Raw genomic sequence first — 17,916 nt, 5'->3', positions numbered from 1 at the left:
CATCTTCATACTAAATGTCCGCAAGTATTTATTGATGACAGTATTCATAACGTTGGAACTCCATACCAAAACTGTTAAGACCTTTTCCTTTTCAGTACTTATTCAACTCAAAATAATATTACCTGATAAAGACGCTGATTTGCAAAATTTGGTATGGAGTTATACTTTTAGCTATGCGAAAGACTTCTCGACTTCCACTTCACCTGTAGAGTTCGTCAACCATGTTGCCTCAAACTGAGTACTAGTTCGAAGTGAACCTAGGGGCAATCAAGCATGTCAACACTAAACCCAAATACTCGTACACTAAACACAATCAAAAAATTTTCAATTCGCAAGAAATGAACTATTATCATTCGGAATTACTAGTTAAAAATGCTTTCCTTACATATTCCTTATTGATGCTTAGTTGGAAACGCATATGGATCAATATTAACCTGCTACTGTTTCATGGTTTCATCGATCAACTGCCTAGAGCGGAGTTGTACCGAGCCATGTGCAAAACCTCTACGCAGTTGGTCGGGTACGGAAGATAAACTTGATAGTGAAACCCTGAAAGATAATGTCGAGTATTCGTTTGAAATTTGACATACTAAAATCTGCATCTGAAAATCAAGAAGCTGTTCAAAGACGGCGTGAGACCCACCTTATGCCATCAACTGCCAAATTTCAAACTCAAACTGCCAAATAAACTCACAGAGCTCTAAAAATACTAGTATAGCCCATAACTAAAAATGTTGAATAATTTTCTATAGAAAACATTTTAAACAGTTTTTTTTTTTAATTTTTCATTTAATTTCTTCTCTCTTGTAGTTCGGAGCAACCGAAATTCTCCAAAGGAGAAGCGCAAATGCACACCTGAATCCAAGGGGCGTCCCAAGGCGACCACGACAGCAGCAAGAATACAGCAAAATGAAAGGGATCAGCAACACCCAAACCAACAACACCCACAAATCAAAGCCAAAGAAATGCAACAACGAGATAAGAAGAAGGTCAAAACTGCTGTTGGCAGCCAAAAGAATGTGTCGAATGGAAAAGTTGCTGCCAAGGAATGCACGGCAACACCAACAACTACAGCAGAACAAGTGAACAGCACGACTGACAATTGCCGGAGCAATAACAAAAAGTTAGCGGAGGCTGGCGGCGCCGGGGACGGCAGTTCAACGTTGCGCTGTCACTGGCAATGGCGGCGGAGTCGGGCGCGACTTGGCAAAGAACAACAACAACAACAGCAACAGCAGTCGAGTGACGCTACACAGCAAGTTTATAAAAGTTACGCAGATGAGCAATTGTCCATCACAGAGTCCAGGGCGGTGACAGCGTTGAGGAGCATCCCGACAGGGACAACAACGACGACGACAAATGTCAGCAGTTGAGCAGTCCTATAAGTTAAGAGTACAAGCGCGGGAGTTTAGGGGGGATGCATGCAATGCATTTTGTGCAGCAAACTGTGGGTTGGAACTGTGCGCAATTCAGGGAGGGGGACGTTGAAAGTAGTGCTGGGCGGTGGCAAGTGCGTGGCGTTGTGACGGAAGGAAATGCACTGGTCAACAATGTGCTCGTTAAACTCAAGTTGCAGTCAAGTAAGAAATCAGCAGATAACATAGAACGAGGTAGAAAAGTCACGAAATGTTAAACAAAAAGGAGCGCCAAGCAGTTCGCAGGAGTACGAAAGTAACAATTTGTGTTGAAAAATAAAAATAAAATAAAAATAGTCATAAATAAATAAATAAATAAAATAAAAACTCTAGAACAGTTGCAGTTGCAATGATGAAGTTGCAAACTACAATCACAACAACAACAACAATAAACTATTCAACTAAAATAAAACAACATTTATAATGCCCAGATTAGCAGTTGTTGGCATTAGCCAAGCCGAGCCGAACCGAGCCAGTTGAGTTGAGTTGAGTTGAGTTGTGCGGTGCCGGGCCGCGTGTGCCACGCCGTTATGTGTGTGTTGCCGTCGGCAGCTACTGCTGGGGATTAGCAACAATATCAAAATTATCATTGTCCAACTGGGAAATCATGTGGCATTTGGAACGTGCAACATTCAGCACATTGAAGTGTGGTAAAAATCAAGCAAAACAATGAGTCTTGCCGTACTGGCAATACAACAACAATAATGTTTGCAACAAATTACGGCAAATAACAGTGTGTAATGATGGCACTACAAACAACAACAACAAATTCAGACAACACAGTATGCAGTAAGGCAACAATAAAGTAGTTTGCAAATAGATGAGGCAACACACTAAAGAGGTACAGTGCGGCGAGCAAAAGTTTAGGCGAAACCTAATATATTATTTATGTGTTTAAGTCTAATGAAAGGAAAACTTGCATCGATATTTTTTATAAAAATTGTTAAATCAAAGGATTGCGAATATAATCTGAAACGAATATTCTTTATAAAATAAATAAAACTTGTCATGTAACTAGTTACGAACTAGTTTTCTATGTACCAGTTTGCAACTAGTCAGATTTTAGACAACTCTTTTTGTACATAAAATAATATGTAAACAATTTTATCAAAAGCTCTACTACGTAAGTTTTCTTAACTTATACAAATTCATTAAAATTCTGTATCAGTTTAGAACCACTGTGTCACTTGAAATTTTTCAAAAACATAATAAATTCTTAGTGAGCGGAGGCAGTATTAGGTGCTTCATTTAGATGTAGGTATAACCTTCTCAGTCAAGTCAACAATTGCAAAATGCGGGGTAAGAAAATCTAGCAAATTTCGGATAACAACAAACAGTTCATCAAGGCGTTTTGGAGATGAGCGCACAGTTGCAATGAGCAACAACTTGCTTCACCGTTAAATATATGTAGGACAGAAAAGTTGTTCCAGTTTTTTATTTTCACCACGCTGTCGCCCTAACCGACCAGATTTAGGTGAATTCATGTCTGATTAACCACAATTAGCGTTTATACTGGTACCTCCACCGGCTGAGAATAAGCCACTAGTTATATGTCTTGCAGCCTTTTCTTCTGCGAATTACTTATGGTGTTGAAAACGTGAAGTGAAGCTTTGAAAATTTAAACTTACTGTTCCCAATAAAAGAAGAAATGCTCTATAACATTTGATCTCTCTATATATTTTTGGCTTTTTTCTCTTTCTCTCTCGCTCGATCTTTGCAGGTGATTTCCTCATAGTTTTTAATATATTATATACAATATTTATATTTAAAAAAATATCGACCCACGTAGCATAACGCTTTGGCTTTACTACCTATACCATACAAGACATTACATTCTGCTGATGATTTCATGATTATTTTAAAGGATTTCATATTTGTTTCATGTTTTTAGAATAATGTCTTTAGAAAATAATTATCCGCCAGTTCACATAATAATTTTTAATACAAATCATTAAATTATGTATCTCTTAGTCTTAAATATAGATAGTCTATATACATATGTTTGTACTTGTCATTGCATGTTTTTGAGATGTTATCATCCTTATTGTTCCAACTTTATATTTTATATTTATTTAATCTTCTTAGCTAATTAACATAATTGTTATGATAATAATATAAAATAAATAATTATATTATAAATCGCTGTTATTTTTTTAATTCCATTCAAAAACTATTCAAGATACGATCTTATCGCTTTCACGGGATAATTTTGAAAGCATATCGAATAAGCAAAAAAAAAATCGATTTTTTGAAAATATCACACTGGTATAGCCCCTTAATGTAGACGAAAATTGTTCCATTAAAACACAATGATGATAAGGGTTACAAAACTAACGATCGAGTTAAAGGTAATGATGTTATTCGTGGGTATATTTCATGAAAAATTTTAACTTCCTTCCTAATAAAAGCTATAGTACTTGAGAATACTTTAGATATATATGAGAATACTTACGAAAAAGATAAATATAAAGATAAAAGATAAGATTTGTTGTAAAGATAAAGATAAAGATAAAGATAAAGATAAAGATAAAGATAAAGATAAAGATAAAGATAAAGATAAAGATAAAGATAAAGATAAAGATAAAGATAAAGATAAAGGTAAAGATAAAGATAAAGATAAAGATAAAGATAAAGATAAAGATAAAGATAAAGATAAAGATAAAGATAAAGATAAAGATAAAGATAAAGATAAAGATAAAGATAAAGATAAAGATAAAGATAAAGATAAAGATAAAGATAAAGATAAAGATAAAGATAAAGATAAAGATAAAGATAAAGATAAAGATAAAGATAAAGATAAAGATAAAGATAAAGATAAAGATAAAGATAAAGATAAAGATAAAGATAAAGATAAAGATAAAGATAAAGATAAAGATAAAGATAAAGATAAAGATAAAGATAAAGATAAAGATGTAGGCGCCTTCTTTTCACAATTACCTTAATATTCGCTATTACATGTCTTTATATGTATATATTTGTTCAGTTATTTTCGCACTATTTTATTATCTGGGTCAATTATTTCTTTTTCAGTCGATGGCTAACGATTAAAGCTCCAATTTCAATTCAAGCACAAAACATCCCCAAACATTCTACATAACATCTTTACCAAAAATAGCACTAATTAAATTAAGAACTGAGAGTTTCAATAGAAATATCAGCAAATTCGATAAAAATGGAATTGTTCTTACAGCAAGTTGACATGCTAGAATTTCAGCTGTCAATGTGAATATTTTCGAAGTGAAATGTAATTGCGAACGTACCAAGTGCCATTATAGAACATACGAAAATATATCGCCTCGAACAAAAGTGGCGAATGGAAGAAGAGAGAGGAAAAAAATAATGGTAAAAATAAAATATGCTTCCATATTCTACGAAGAAAACAGAAAATAGAAAGTGCAAGCAAAGATGAATTTGCGAGAAGTAAGGTTTGAAAAAAAGTGAAATCACTTGCACATGGCATATCAGTATTTTAGGGGGTGGGGGCGGAAAGTGAATTTCTCGACGATTGCTACTATGAGTTAGCGTCTTGGTTGCCGTTGAACTGCCTGTCAGGCAATTGGCTACATGTCTCCTACTGCTACTGCTATTCGGCTACTTTTGTTGTTGTAACTGCTGCAGTTTGAGTTGCTCATTTGCAGTGACAGTTAGGTGGAAGTGCAAGTGGACGAAAATAACACACATACACACACACATCCATATATAAATATATGTATATAAGAATATTCGTGTATACTTGTATGTATGTGTGTGTGGGTGTGTGTAAGTGCTTGATGGGTGTGTAATGCAACTACTTGGGCGTTCTGTCTGCCGATGTAGGACAGTTGCATTAAAATGTTCAAATCTTCGAGGTCTTTGAAAAAGGCGGTATGGTGAATGGCTCAAATGGTTTGTACACTTTTGCTGGTAACAAATGAAAAGTGAAAGCAAGTGAATTGAAATGACATTTGAGAATTTTTGGAATTGAAAGTGTGTCGACTTTGGACAGAAATAATCAGACGAACTGAATGCGCTATTTACGCAATTTCAATTTTGTGGTCAAATGGTTGCGAAAGAGAGGAAACTCATAAAGCTGCTTTATTGTTGTTTGATTTTCGACTGTTGAGTTGTGTTGAGCTAGTGATCTTTTGCTGAGCTATTAAGGGTCCAAGTGATCTTCACATTGTAAAATCAAGTGAACGCGAGGTCAATGGTTTCACTTATTGACTCAATTGTTGAAATCTTAATAATGTCAAGATATTTTGTAGCTTTCGTTGGTAGTCATAAGCACCTTATCCGAAGGCCCCGCTCAGACTAGCTGTTCGGTTTAAATCTTTTTCTCAGCATGTATTCTTATTAAGATAGGGTCATTTTAACACTCATCTCTTCCAAGTTTCCCGCTCTCAACTATTTTAAAAATAAGTGCCGAGTATTAAGCGAGTTGTTACCATAAACCAAATCCACTAAGTTTTACTCTCTGTGTACCATGTTATTGTCTAATCTCACTCAACGAAGTAAGGAACAAATGTTTACTGCTACAATTTTCACAACGTAGTGTAAGGAGATCTCAAAAAAATATTTGCTAAGTAGAGCAGATTAAAAAACCCAGAAAACTTGTCACGAGACTTACCCAGCTCCTTGCCGGAGAAAGCGTGTTCAAATTTTAGGTAAGTATTCTTGAAAGGTCTTGATTTAACTTTCAATACGCTGCTCGCCCAAGCGATGATTGAATATAAGCAACATTGAGAAAAGCTTTCCGAAGAAGCGCTACCTTTATTGGGAACAAGATATTTTTAATTTTTTTTAGACACTGGAATCGGCATCGGATTCTGTGAACTATTAGCTAGTATAACTTTAACTATTTTATTGAAGCGGACGATTTCAAAATGTGCCTTCTTTTAACATTTTTAAGTTTTTTTCAACCACAGCAAGCTTTTGAAGAGTTTTTCAGTTAAACTGTCACTGTGTAGTTCAAAATATTCTTATCTTGGCATCACTTTTCTACCCCAGAAAGGTTTTCAAGAGCTTTTAAGCTAAACTATCTCAGTTTTGTTCAAAATATTCTTATCTTGGCATAATTTTTTCAACCACAGCAAGCTTTTGATGAGCCTTTCAGCTAAATTGTCGCTGTTTTGTTCAAAATATTCTTATCTTGGCATAATTTTTCTACCAGAGTGCTTTTCAACAGCTTTTAAGCTAAATTGTCGCAGTTTTGTTGAAAATATTCTTATCTTGGCATCATTTTTCTAATACAGAGCTTTCCAAGAGCTTTTAAGCTAAACTGTCGCAGAGGCTTTTGAGGAATGATAAGTAAATCTTATAAACTGCAAGCTATATAACTAGTATTCGACGGTGGTAAGTACAAGCTTTTTCAGAAAATATCTAAAGAAATATTTTTCCAACAAACTGAATTTACATTATTACCATTTATTTGGGATTTCCTGAGGATTTATTTTCAATGAGTCCGCAAATATGAAACCCATATGTTTTAAGTAAACAAAAATAAAAAAAATATATAAAATACCTTTGTATTTGCATGTTAAATGTATTTTAATATTTTCAATAAATAAATTTACGTCACCACTTGAAAGTAGTTTGGTTTTTTCGCCTTTTCAAATTAAACGCAGTAATGTTGCAAGTGGAAAAAATTGTATATTTCAATCAACAACGGCAATATTCGCTTAATAAACCAGTGTACCACATGTACACTGTCGGCGAAAAAACCTTTGTACACTTTGCAAAAAGCTCAATTTACATAATTTTAAAAATGACAACGCTTGCAGATTTTTCCACAAAACAAAACAAAATGTCTCCATTATAATGCCGAGCGCTTGTGAGCCGGGCTCCATGCAACGTTTGGCGGCTTATAAATTGTTTATTGCATTTTTTTCAACTTTTTGCAATATTTCTTATTTGGTACCGGCGGCTTACATGCCAAAAAATATTTATATGTCGACATATTTCACTGCATGCGGCCACGGTTTTTTCAATTAACGGTGATTATAGCGAAAGCAGATTGAAAAAAAAATGGCGTTCCGCTCGGTGCACTGTGCAACATTTTCCGCATTTCATTTTTTAATCAATATTTTGCTTGATCAGCGAAATCAGAGTGAATACATTTATGTATATATGTGTGTGTGTGTGTGTGTTAGTGGTGGGTGTGACAACGGCGCGCACTATACCGCGCTCCACCTTTGCTATTTCTGTGTGTATGTGTGCCGTTGTTTGTGTGTGTGCGTCCATTATTCGCCGCGTTTGTGGTGTTGCGGGTGCGAGAATTAATAGACAGCGGTTTTTAAATTTTCTTATTTCACAAATAAATGTGACATAAACCCCCCCAAAAAAAGAGAGAATATGTTGTATTATAAAGACATGCTGTCTACTCGCAAATTTAAATGAAATAAATAACGACATTAATTGAATATTTTTGTGAATCTTTTTCGAATTCGTAATTTTTTCGACTTTAGAAAAGGCTTTGCATTTAAATCGGATGAGGGTCTAATAAGCGAATCTGTTATTACCAAACACATCAAATGCAAATATTGCGCCTAAAGGTATGCAACGAAATATAAGTACGCTGTAGTTTTTCTATTTATTGGATTTGAGTGCTTTATGCGTGAGTGGCTGAGTGAGTTTACAGTGATATTGACATTAAGGTGACCAGATTAACCACATTAACGTTTAGATCCATGCTTTTTAAATCAGTACATGTTAAAAATAGTTAAATATTATATTTATGTTTTATTGATTATTAATGAAAAAGTGGTTGAAAATATAAAAATGTTTGTCAGTGATCACTAGTATACTTGTAGTTAAAGTATTAATTTTGAAGTTGTGAAAAACATTAATAACAACTTTAAGGCCAGCCTTCCTTTTCTTCCAGCTATATTTGATTTAAGTGATTACACCATTCTTGAGCTTCGAAAATTCGGCATATTTTGATTGTTCTTAAGTTAAAATAATAAGTAGCAAAATTGAAATTATTGTCATGAAATTGCATGGTTAAAATTTTTTCTCTGAAATTAAAAATAAAATGGTGGCTTTTTGGGAGGTTGACACCAAAGCTGCAATTTTCACTCTGAAACAAGATTTAAATACTTTTTCACATCCTAACAGTATTCAAATACAGACACTGTAATTTTTTATTAAAACTGTATCATATTGAACGGACCCTTATTTTATTTATGTTCAAAATAATAACTTTCGTGAAATTCTAGAGTGGAATTTAAACGAGTATTTTCTTCTGACAAGTTCATTGAAGCTATTATTAAAACTGCAGAGTCGCATTTGAAAATAACATTTATAAATTTTGAAAACATTTCTAAACAACCCGTTATTTAATTATTTTCTGCAGAATTTTAGTCTTTCAACATTTATTTCCAGACGCAATTTCGATGTTATAAATTTATTTATTAAGAGCCTTCTTTGCAGAAGGTATCTTTTCAATTCATTAAACAATTTTCGTGGGGGCCATCCTGCTTTGCTTGTTATTGAGTTTGAGAAATAATCAATAAACAATATATAAGTAACTGATTATAAAATATGTGCATATTTTTATTAAATTAGCAAATGATTTTGGTAAAATCTTTCATAAATAAAAAATGTTATTAAAAAAAAACAAAAATTATAAAAATAAAAATAATGAAATCGGTCTGTTAAGTAGGTGAGGTGATATATGCATGATAAATGGAGTGCTTTTGAACGTTTGAAGTATTTCTTTTTCTCACTGACTCTGGTCACCTCAATCGAGGCTAGAAGCAGTCACTCTTGAGCACACCGATTTACTGCCTATATACTCTCGCCTGAGTGGATAACAAATTCTTTGTTTATTTACATTAGGTGCAGTCGCATGTTAATAGAAATATGTAATCGGTAAATAATTAGTACTAAACTGTGAAGGGCCTAAGTGAACTCTGCAATGACTTAGTGTAGTACAATAGGTATACAAATTAAAAAGGAAAATTCAAGACAAAGATTATGAAAGGTGTTTCAAATTATCTTAAAAATGTAAAAAAAAAAAATAAAATAAATTAATCGGGAACGAAGAAAAGTGTTGGTTGGAGACCTACTTCCAAAATATCCATAATTTAACATTTTTATTAAAATTATTATAATTACTATTATTAATTGCTATTATTATAAATACTCTTACCACATTTGTTATTACTGTTAATATAAATATTTTCGTAGCTAAATTCTTGCTAATTATTTATTATAAATATTTTTCCTCCTCTATATTTTCAAATATTGACTAATGCGATATTTTGCGCCACCAACCTGCTGAATGCACTATGCTTCCGCTATTTCTGTTCGAAAAATAATCCGCACTGCACTCAACGACTCTGACGCGCTCTTTATGAAGGCATACACATGCATTAATTGCAATTTTTCCTTATTTTATTTAATGTTTTTTTCTTTGTTTTTTTGTTTTGAGTCACATTTTATTGATTAAAAACCGAATGTAAGCAACGCAAGAACACTCATATGATTTTCGACTAGTGAGCTAAACCGGTGCGGCGCGTTCATTCAAAAGAGTTCAGTGCTTTCGCGCCGACTATTTACATACCTATGTATATACTTACGTAGATGTATACTTATTCGCTTTTATTTAAGGGAATGTTTGCTATATCAGCAGAGTAAACAAAAAATTTTGCGACGCGATTTTCTTAAAAGAAAAGTTTTTGTTTTTTTCATTCAAGTGATAACGCGAAAGCTGGTTTATACGCAGTTATTGTGGCAATGCATTTGTTGTAATTAAAGTGTAAATTTAATTGTGTTTAATTTTTTATAAAAATTCAAATTCTATATATCCAACTGCTTTGATCTGATGTAAGTAACTATAGACATATTTTGTTTAGTTCATTTAAGTTCTATATAGCAATAACAGCACGTGCTGTTAATTTATTTTCTCTTATTTATATATATTTTCTCAATTGTTGTGCTCAAAAGTTTTTGCTATGCGCGCCTTTGTACTCTGTCTGCCTATAAAGATATACACATATGTATACACATATATATGTATGTATATAGTGTGCAACTATTTGTATTTTAATGGTCGGGTGTTTAGTGCGTATGACGTTTAATGCGACACTCAAAGTTGAGTGAGTGACATTGACACTGACCAACTCAACAGATTGCACTGAGCGAATGCTCGACTGTAGTTTTTATTTCTAAGTTTTTCTATTTGTGAATGTCTAATAACATTCGCGGTTAAATATATAAGATTAAAGCGGATTGAAAGTAAAAGCACGGATTGAAAATGCTGCACGTCCTATCTTGCTGGTAGCTTTATTAAGAGAGACAGAAAAACGGAAGCATAGCTTGACAGCAGGACTGTAAGTGCTGCCAAGCCAGGCTTTTACAAACATATGATTGCGGTGGTGCCAGATAGGCGCGAACATGCCGGCCGCCTTGAACGACCGTTCAAAATATTACAATTTGATGAAAACTTAAAAATATTAAATGTCAAAAATGTCTCCTTTTGTAGGTAGTAGCGATAGTTTGATGATAGGTCTCAGCAACTCCCCTTCAGATGTCTTCAAGTTTACAACTCGAACTCGATCATCTGTCCCTGGAGAAGTCTTGATGACGCGGCCTAATTTCCATTTTGTAGGCGGTGTGTTACTTTCGTGGATAATTACAACATCATCCTTTTGCAAGTTTGGTGTTGAACGTATCCACTTTGAGCGTCGTTGTAGACTGACAAGATATTCGTCTCGCCATCGTCTCCAGAAGTGTTGCCTGATTGACACGATAATTTGCCAACGTTGAAAAATTGTTCCTTTGAAGATTTCTAGATCAGGATCAGGGAGTCCCTTTAGCGGTTCACCAATCATGAAATGACCAGGTGTCAGAACTTCAAAGTCATTTACGTCGGTAGGAATATAGCAAATTGGACGAGAATTTACACAGGCTTCAACTTCAGTCAATACTGTGGCAAATTCTTCGTATGTTAAAAGCGAAGGCCCTAAGGCGCGTTTAAGGTGGTATTTGATTCTTTTTATACCAGCCTCCCAAAAGCCACCCATATGTGGCGCGCTTGGCGGATTGAAATGCCAAGTTGTTTGAGCGTCTGTGAAATAAGATGAGATCTTCTTGTCATGAATGCAGCGTTCGTATGCGAGTCGTAACTCCTTTTCGGCACCCACGAAATTAGTGCCATTGTCGGAGTAGAGATGCTGGCAGAAGCCTCTTCTGTTAGTAAAGCGTTTGAAAGATGCGATGAAAGCGGTAGAAGAGAGATCTCCAGCAAGCTCGAGGTGCATTGCGCCAGTGCTCATGCAAATGAATGAGCAGATATATGCCTTTGTAGATTTAGCACCTCTTCCACGAGTAAATTTCAAATTGTAAGGTCCAGCATAATCTACTGCGGTATGTAGGAAGCAGCGGGTTGAAGTGACGCGGCTAGCGGGTAAGTCAGACATGAGCTGTTGCATTGGTCTACAGTTCAGCCGTCTGCAGCGGACGCAGTTACGATATATTCCACGAGCTAGGTTGCGTATTCCAGGTATCCAAAAACGTCGCTGAATTGTAGCTTGAATGATTTGAGGTCCACCATGTAACGTTAGGCGGTGTATTTCAGATGCAATTAATTTAGCGAGCGGTGACTTCTTTGGCAATATTATAGGATGTTTTACGTCGTTTGAAAGTGTTGCGTTTCTGATGCGACCTCCTACACGTAGGATACCATTTGAGTCTAGATACGGTTGTAGTCGCGCTAGACTGCTTCGAATATGTATGGATTTATTTGCTCTGCAATTAGAAATTTCCTTTTTAAAAGTAACTGACTGAGTATACTTTACCAAAGATATTTCAGCGTATCGAATTTCTGCGCAGGACAAATTGCCAGATTTGCGTGTCCTAACGCTAGATTGTGCATTATTGATAAAACGGAGTAAATAAGCGGTGATGCGTTTTAATTTGTTGAATGAATGATACTTCGTGAGTAAATCCCAATCGTCAGCGGTTTGTGTGAGGAGAGTCACTGGTCGTTTGGATTTTAACTCGAGATCTGTTGAATGTTGTTGCGTGCAGCCGAGCCATTGACTATTGCTCTCCTGCAACCATTGCGGTCCATGCCACCATAGTTGATGTTTGAGTAGTTGCGATGGTGACATCCCTCTTGAAGCACAATCAGCGGGGTTGTGCTCTGAAGCAACGTGTCTCCAGTGTAATGCTGGAAGCACTTCTTGTATTGCTGCGACGCGGTTGGCTATGAATACTGACCAGCGGCTAGGATCGCTTTATAACCAAGCTAGAGTAACCATAGAGTCAGTCCATGCGTATAATTTATCGATAGTGTAGTTCAAACTAAATTGAACTTGTTGTAGTAATTTTGCCCCTAAATGAGCTGCACAAAGCTCGAGGCGCGGTAACGAAGTAGTTTTCAGAGGTGCTACTCTCGTTTTTGCTGCTACTAATACGACCTTAAACGTACCATCCGAAGATTGCGTACGGCAATATAAAGCAGCTGCGTATGCGACTTCTGAAGCGTCGGTAAAAATATGAAATTCAGTATGGGAAGTTTTACTAGTTCCCAACCAGCGGTTTAATTTAATTGAAGATAGTTGCGGTAATTCACGGTGATGCGCTAACCAATCCTTGGCGACTTCGGAAGGAACCGGTTCGTCCCAGTCCACGTTTGAGCGCCAAAGTGTTTGCAACCAAATTTTAGAGCGGATTGTACAAGGTGCGATCAGACCCAGTGGATCAAATACCTTGCTTGAGTCAGAGAGAAACGTGCGTTTTGTAAGTGCGTTGGGTAATTCATCATTGTTTACTGCTATAGAGAGGCAATCGTGATTGGTATGCCAAATTGTACCAAGTGTGCGGATTTGATCTCCATCGGCTAGGAGATGCGAAATTTGTTTAGATGCGTGAGGTATTAATTGTTTCACGCGTTGACAATTTGTTGCCCATTTGCGGAGTTCGAAACCACTTTCAGAGAGAGCGTTGGAAACGTCTTTTTGAAGTGAAGCGAGATCGTGAAAGGTGTCTGCACCAGTGAGTAGGTCGTCCATATAGAAGTCTGATTTTATGACTTCTATAACCTCTTTGCTTGCATTGGATGCGTTGATAGCAGCTTGATGTAATGACTTTATTGCGAGGTGCGATGCGGAAGCGATTCCATACGTGACTCTGACGAGTCGATAATCACGTACTGGTTCTGCGGGATTTGAACGCCAGACTATGCGTTGATAATCGGTGTCTTCTTTAGCGACGTAAACCTGCCGGTACATTTTCTCAATATCGGCTATGATTCCAAAGCGGTGTGTACGAAAGCGAACGAGAATGGAAAAGAGATCTTGTTGTAACTGCGGACCAACCATGAGAGCGTCGTTTAATGAGTTTCCAGATGTAGATTTCATGGATGCGTTGAAAACGACTCGTAGTTTCGTTGTTTGACTTGTCTCCTTTACCACCGCGTGATGCGGCATGTAATACATTTTGTCCGTTGTCGTCTCAGCCAATTCCATGTGTCCCATAGAGATTAGTTCTTCCATAAAATCTGTGTACTCCTCAAGAAGTTGTTTGTTTGCGGCGAATCTTTTCTCCATGCGGAGGAGTGCTCGAACTGCGGCTTGTCGTGATTCACCAATCAATAGGTTTTTCTTGAATGGTAGACGAACGATGAAGCGACCATCCGGTGCACGTTGCGTTGTTTCATAGAATAATTTCTCACAAAGAGATTCTTCAGGTGAATAGAACTTACGAGTGGGTAACTCTTCAAGTTCCCAAAACTTGCTGATAAGTTGATTTAAATGAGTATCGGAATGTAAAGTTGTAACCTTTAAAGGTGGGTTCTGCGAATTAGTTGCATTGCCAAATAGTACCCATCCGAATACAGTGTTTTGTGCCATTGGAGTACCCCGTTCACCCTTGCGGAGTCCACTTAGTAGAAATTTGTCCATTGTGTCCATTCCAATAAGAATGTCGATTGGACCGGGGTCGGAGTAGTTCCAATCGGCTAGCGGTAAATCGGTAATATGCGGCCATGCGGATCTCGGTAGAGAAGCGGTTGGAAGATCGTTAGTGATTTTCGGTAAGATAAGCGTACTTACTTGAAATTGTGTCTTAAGGGTTCGAGGGGATATATTAAGCGTTACCTCACCCTTTGTACGACCTCCTTGTAGTGAGCCAATCCCAGTGACATAAGCGGATGAAGGCGATCTGGGAAGGCGAAGGCGTTGGATGCAAGCCTCGGTGATGAATGATGCATGTGAACCATTATCGAGGAGTGCGCGAGCGGGTTGCCATCGACCGGCGAAATCTTGTATCATAATTTCTGCGGTTGGCAGTAAGATGACGCGATCAGCGTTTGCGTGGTGTGCGGTTACATTAAAATGTTCATTTGCGGTGCTCTCGGATGTTGCGGGTTGATTGATGAAGCTTGCGTGAAGTAAGGTATGATGGCGGCGTTGACATATTCGACACGAAGATGTGCTGCGGCATCTTGTCAACATATGTCCTTTACTGAGGCAGTTTATACAGGTTCCTAACTTCTTGATAGCGGATAGTCTACCTTTGGGATCCAATTGGCTGAACTGCGAGCATGAATAGATTCTATGCTCTTCGTTACAATAAACACAATTCGACACCTTGGTAGCAGTTGATGTAGGAACGTGTATTTCTGGTTGCGTGAATGCGGTATGAAAGACATTCTTTGTTGTTGTCTTTGCGGTAGTGCTGACTGACGGCACCATTTCCAATGATCGTGCGCGGTTTTCGAGGAATTCTCGAAGAGCGGAGAAAGATGGCAAGTCATCTAGCAAGATTGATAACTCCCAATGTTTGCGAGTTTCGTAAGATAGCTTCGAAACGGTTAAGTGAATGAGCCAGTCGTCCCAAAATTCGACTGGTCGCCCGAGTGCACGTAACGCACCAACGTGCTGAAGTATTGAATTTAGCACTTGTTTTATGGCCTTAGCGTTGTCTTTAGCTGCGATCCCGACTGACATGAGCGCTTTGATGTGGCTGTCCACTATGACTCTCATGACCTTGTACCTCGCGGTCAATAAGTCCCATGCTTCAGCGTAGTTGCTATCACATACCGCTAAGCTACTCACCAAGTCCAATGCTTCTCCATTCAAGCAGTTACGTAGATAATGTAACTTTTGTCCGTTCGACAAATTTGCGTTCGTATGAATGAGAGAGCAAAAGGCGTCGTGAAATGGAAGCCATTGCGTAGGATCACCGCCAAATAACGGCAGTTGCAGTTTAGGTAGAGGTACAGGAACAGGTGATTCTGGAGCAGTACTTCGTTGCGGTGTCTGCCTTTGAGCTGCGCGTAGACGTTTCATGTTAGCTTTAGCGGTGCTATACCACTCCTCTCCTTGTATGCGTGATTGCTCCTCTAAGGAAACGTTCTCGTCCCCACATGTTAATTCTTGTTGTGCATCACAAAAGCGAGTCCATTGCTCTTCTAGCAATTGCAAATATGTTGTAATTACTTCGGTATCGACCGAAAGTGCATCCACTTTGCTGGATTGCAAATAGCGTTTGATGGAGTTTAATGCGGAGTCGCGAATTTTCACGGAAGACATGCTGTATAACTTACTGCGGAATGATTGCGAAAATAATAGCGGGTTTGACGAATTTTATCAAATTACTGATAACATCCGGCTCGAAGGACCAGAAATGTGAATGTCTAATAACATTCGCGGTTAAATATATAAGAATAAAGCGGATTGAAAGTAAAAGCACGGATTGAAAATGCTGCACGTCCTATCTTGCTGGTAGCTTTATTAAGAGAGACAGAAAAACGGAAGCATAGCTTGACAGCAGGACTGTAAGTGCTGCCAAGCCAGGCTTTTACAAACATATGATTGCGGTGGTGCCAGATAGGCGCGAACACTATTGTTTTGTTTAGTTTTTGTTATTTCAAACATACAACTATGAACACAATGAAACAAAGCAAATATTTACGCTAGTTTTTCTTATTATATAAACCTTATAGATAATCTATAAATAAAGTTTTTGTTAAAAATATTTACATTTTTAGTTTTTCGCTAAATAATTTATTCAAAAATTTCGAAATTTCAGAATTAAAAGTTTTTTGTTAAAAGGAAAATTTGCTTGCAATGGTCAATTTTTTATTCCATTCTGTGGAATTTGATGTTAATGACAAAAACTTAACATTTTTCAAACTATATTTCAAATTATACAAGCTTGTATAGAAGAAGAAAAGTTTCTACTCGTCAAAAGGGAATTCATGTTAGATGTATAAATATAGAATACATGCCAAAAAAATCTAGACCCCCACAGCACGATAAGTTGAAGGAAATAACGTTAGTGAGTCCTCATAATCTCTTAAAATTCTCGTCAAGTGCTGGCATCCTAACCGATATCTAGTGGACATTGTCTACTACCCAGGGAATACGTGACGGGACTCCATCTGGTATCGCTAAGGACCATAACTGGTATATGCGGGGGCTGTTGGTCCTCTAGACATAACTAACCTAACCTATAGTATGAAAAAAACTAACTTGGAGAGTCAGATTTTTTGCTAGAATTCAATGCGCTTATTTTGCATTTCGTCTTAACTTCGAATCATTAATGACAAGTGTATAAATGTGGCAGCTGTTGATAAATAGTTTCAAATTGCTTGTTACGAACAAAAACGTCAGCAAATTCCACAAAATTATTTTGGATGACCATGAAATGAATGGATTCATAGATATTATAAGAACTATAAGCACAATGACGAGGCAACTGCCGACATTAAGGTCTATCCTTTGGTAAGAAACCAATTGTTCTATATAAACTGTATCGAAAAGTTGAATGTATAATGGGTGTAATATTTATGGGGTTACGCCTCTTTAAAACTTAAAAAAATCAGTTTTATTTTTTTGCTTAATTTCAAAGTCTATATTCTAACGAGTATTTTGTGGTGTCTCCCAAAACAATGTCTCAATAATTACGAAAGTTATGATCATTAGAAGTAAGTGCGGTGGGAGCGCGCCGATAGTACATATTTTTCTTTTCTGCGTTTTTCTCAAAACCACATATTTTGAGACTGTGTACACGAGAACTCAAAGAATATTCAACCGATTGACTTGAAAATTAAAATACATCTTCCTAAATAGATTTTTCACAGAGTAACATGGTATTTTTTCGATTGAATAATTTGAATTTGATTTGTCAATTGTACACAAGTAAGTTATTACTTCCTCATGACCCGATAATTTAGTGTTCTTATCTTTCTCCTGATCGAATGTTGTTTTGTATACTTTTTTTTTAATTTTGATTTTTTTTTTGTTAGAATTTGTTGTTCTTTCATAAAACGTTTTCTTTTCAAGTTTTCTGTAGAATAATAAATTTGTCACAATAAGTTCGTAATGCTAAGGTACCATGCTTTGTACACTCATTTAATATGATTCTTTTTTTTTTTTTGTTTTTAGCGCCCTTGAAATCACCCTTAATAGCACAAGACTTGAGTAATCCATTATTACTCTTTCAAGGTACCCAAAATCGTCTTACTGATTACGGATGATTAAATTTTTAGTTCTTAAAATATATGGAAGGA

At 36.5% G+C, this 17,916-nt stretch overlaps 4 protein-coding genes across 5 annotated transcripts in view; 2 read left to right on the top strand and 2 right to left on the bottom strand.

Moving 5' to 3' along the window:
• The window catches only part of LOC105209511 (uncharacterized), a 42,676-nt gene extending 39,202 nt beyond the window's left edge, over positions 1–3,474 (top strand). The window contains exon 5 of the mRNA XM_011179928.3: positions 811–3,474. Coding sequence (XP_011178230.2) covers positions 811–1,373 — 563 coding nt within the window. The 3' untranslated portion in view covers positions 1,374–3,474. The remainder of the gene's footprint in view (positions 1–810) is intronic.
• LOC105209512 (uncharacterized) overlaps positions 1–17,916 on the bottom strand; it is an 85,027-nt gene that overhangs the window by 66,958 nt on the left and 153 nt on the right. Inside the window, exon 1 of one of the 2 annotated variants that reach the window (XM_054225748.1) lies at positions 9,669–10,071. The exons of the other annotated variant lie outside the window; for it this stretch is intronic. The gene's annotated coding sequence lies outside the window, so the exon portion shown is untranslated. Of the gene's footprint in view, positions 1–9,668; positions 10,072–17,916 lie in introns of those variants that run through there. 2 annotated transcript variants of the gene reach the window in all.
• Positions 10,096–17,916, top strand: part of LOC105209509 (sodium/hydrogen exchanger 9B2) — a 76,006-nt gene continuing 68,185 nt past the window's right edge. Inside the window, exon 1 of the mRNA XM_054225750.1 lies at positions 10,096–10,220. The gene's annotated coding sequence lies outside the window, so the exon portion shown is untranslated. The remainder of the gene's footprint in view (positions 10,221–17,916) is intronic.
• LOC128922101 (uncharacterized) lies at positions 12,635–15,934 on the bottom strand. Its single transcript, XM_054231632.1, has one exon. It carries the CDS (start codon positions 15,932–15,934, stop codon positions 12,635–12,637), a length of 3,300 nt encoding a protein of 1,099 aa, XP_054087607.1.

The sequence above is a fragment of the Zeugodacus cucurbitae genome, chromosome 2 (assembly GCF_028554725.1).
Source record: "Zeugodacus cucurbitae isolate PBARC_wt_2022May chromosome 2, idZeuCucr1.2, whole genome shotgun sequence".
Lineage (NCBI taxonomy): Eukaryota > Metazoa > Arthropoda > Insecta > Diptera > Tephritidae > Zeugodacus > Zeugodacus cucurbitae.
This window is presented reverse-complemented; position numbering and strand designations above follow the sequence as displayed.

Excerpts from the sequence above, each read along its gene's own strand:
- LOC128922101 (XM_054231632.1), bottom strand. The coding sequence starts at position 15,934 with ATGTCTTCCGTGAAAATTCGCGACTCCGCATTAAACTCCATCAAACGC.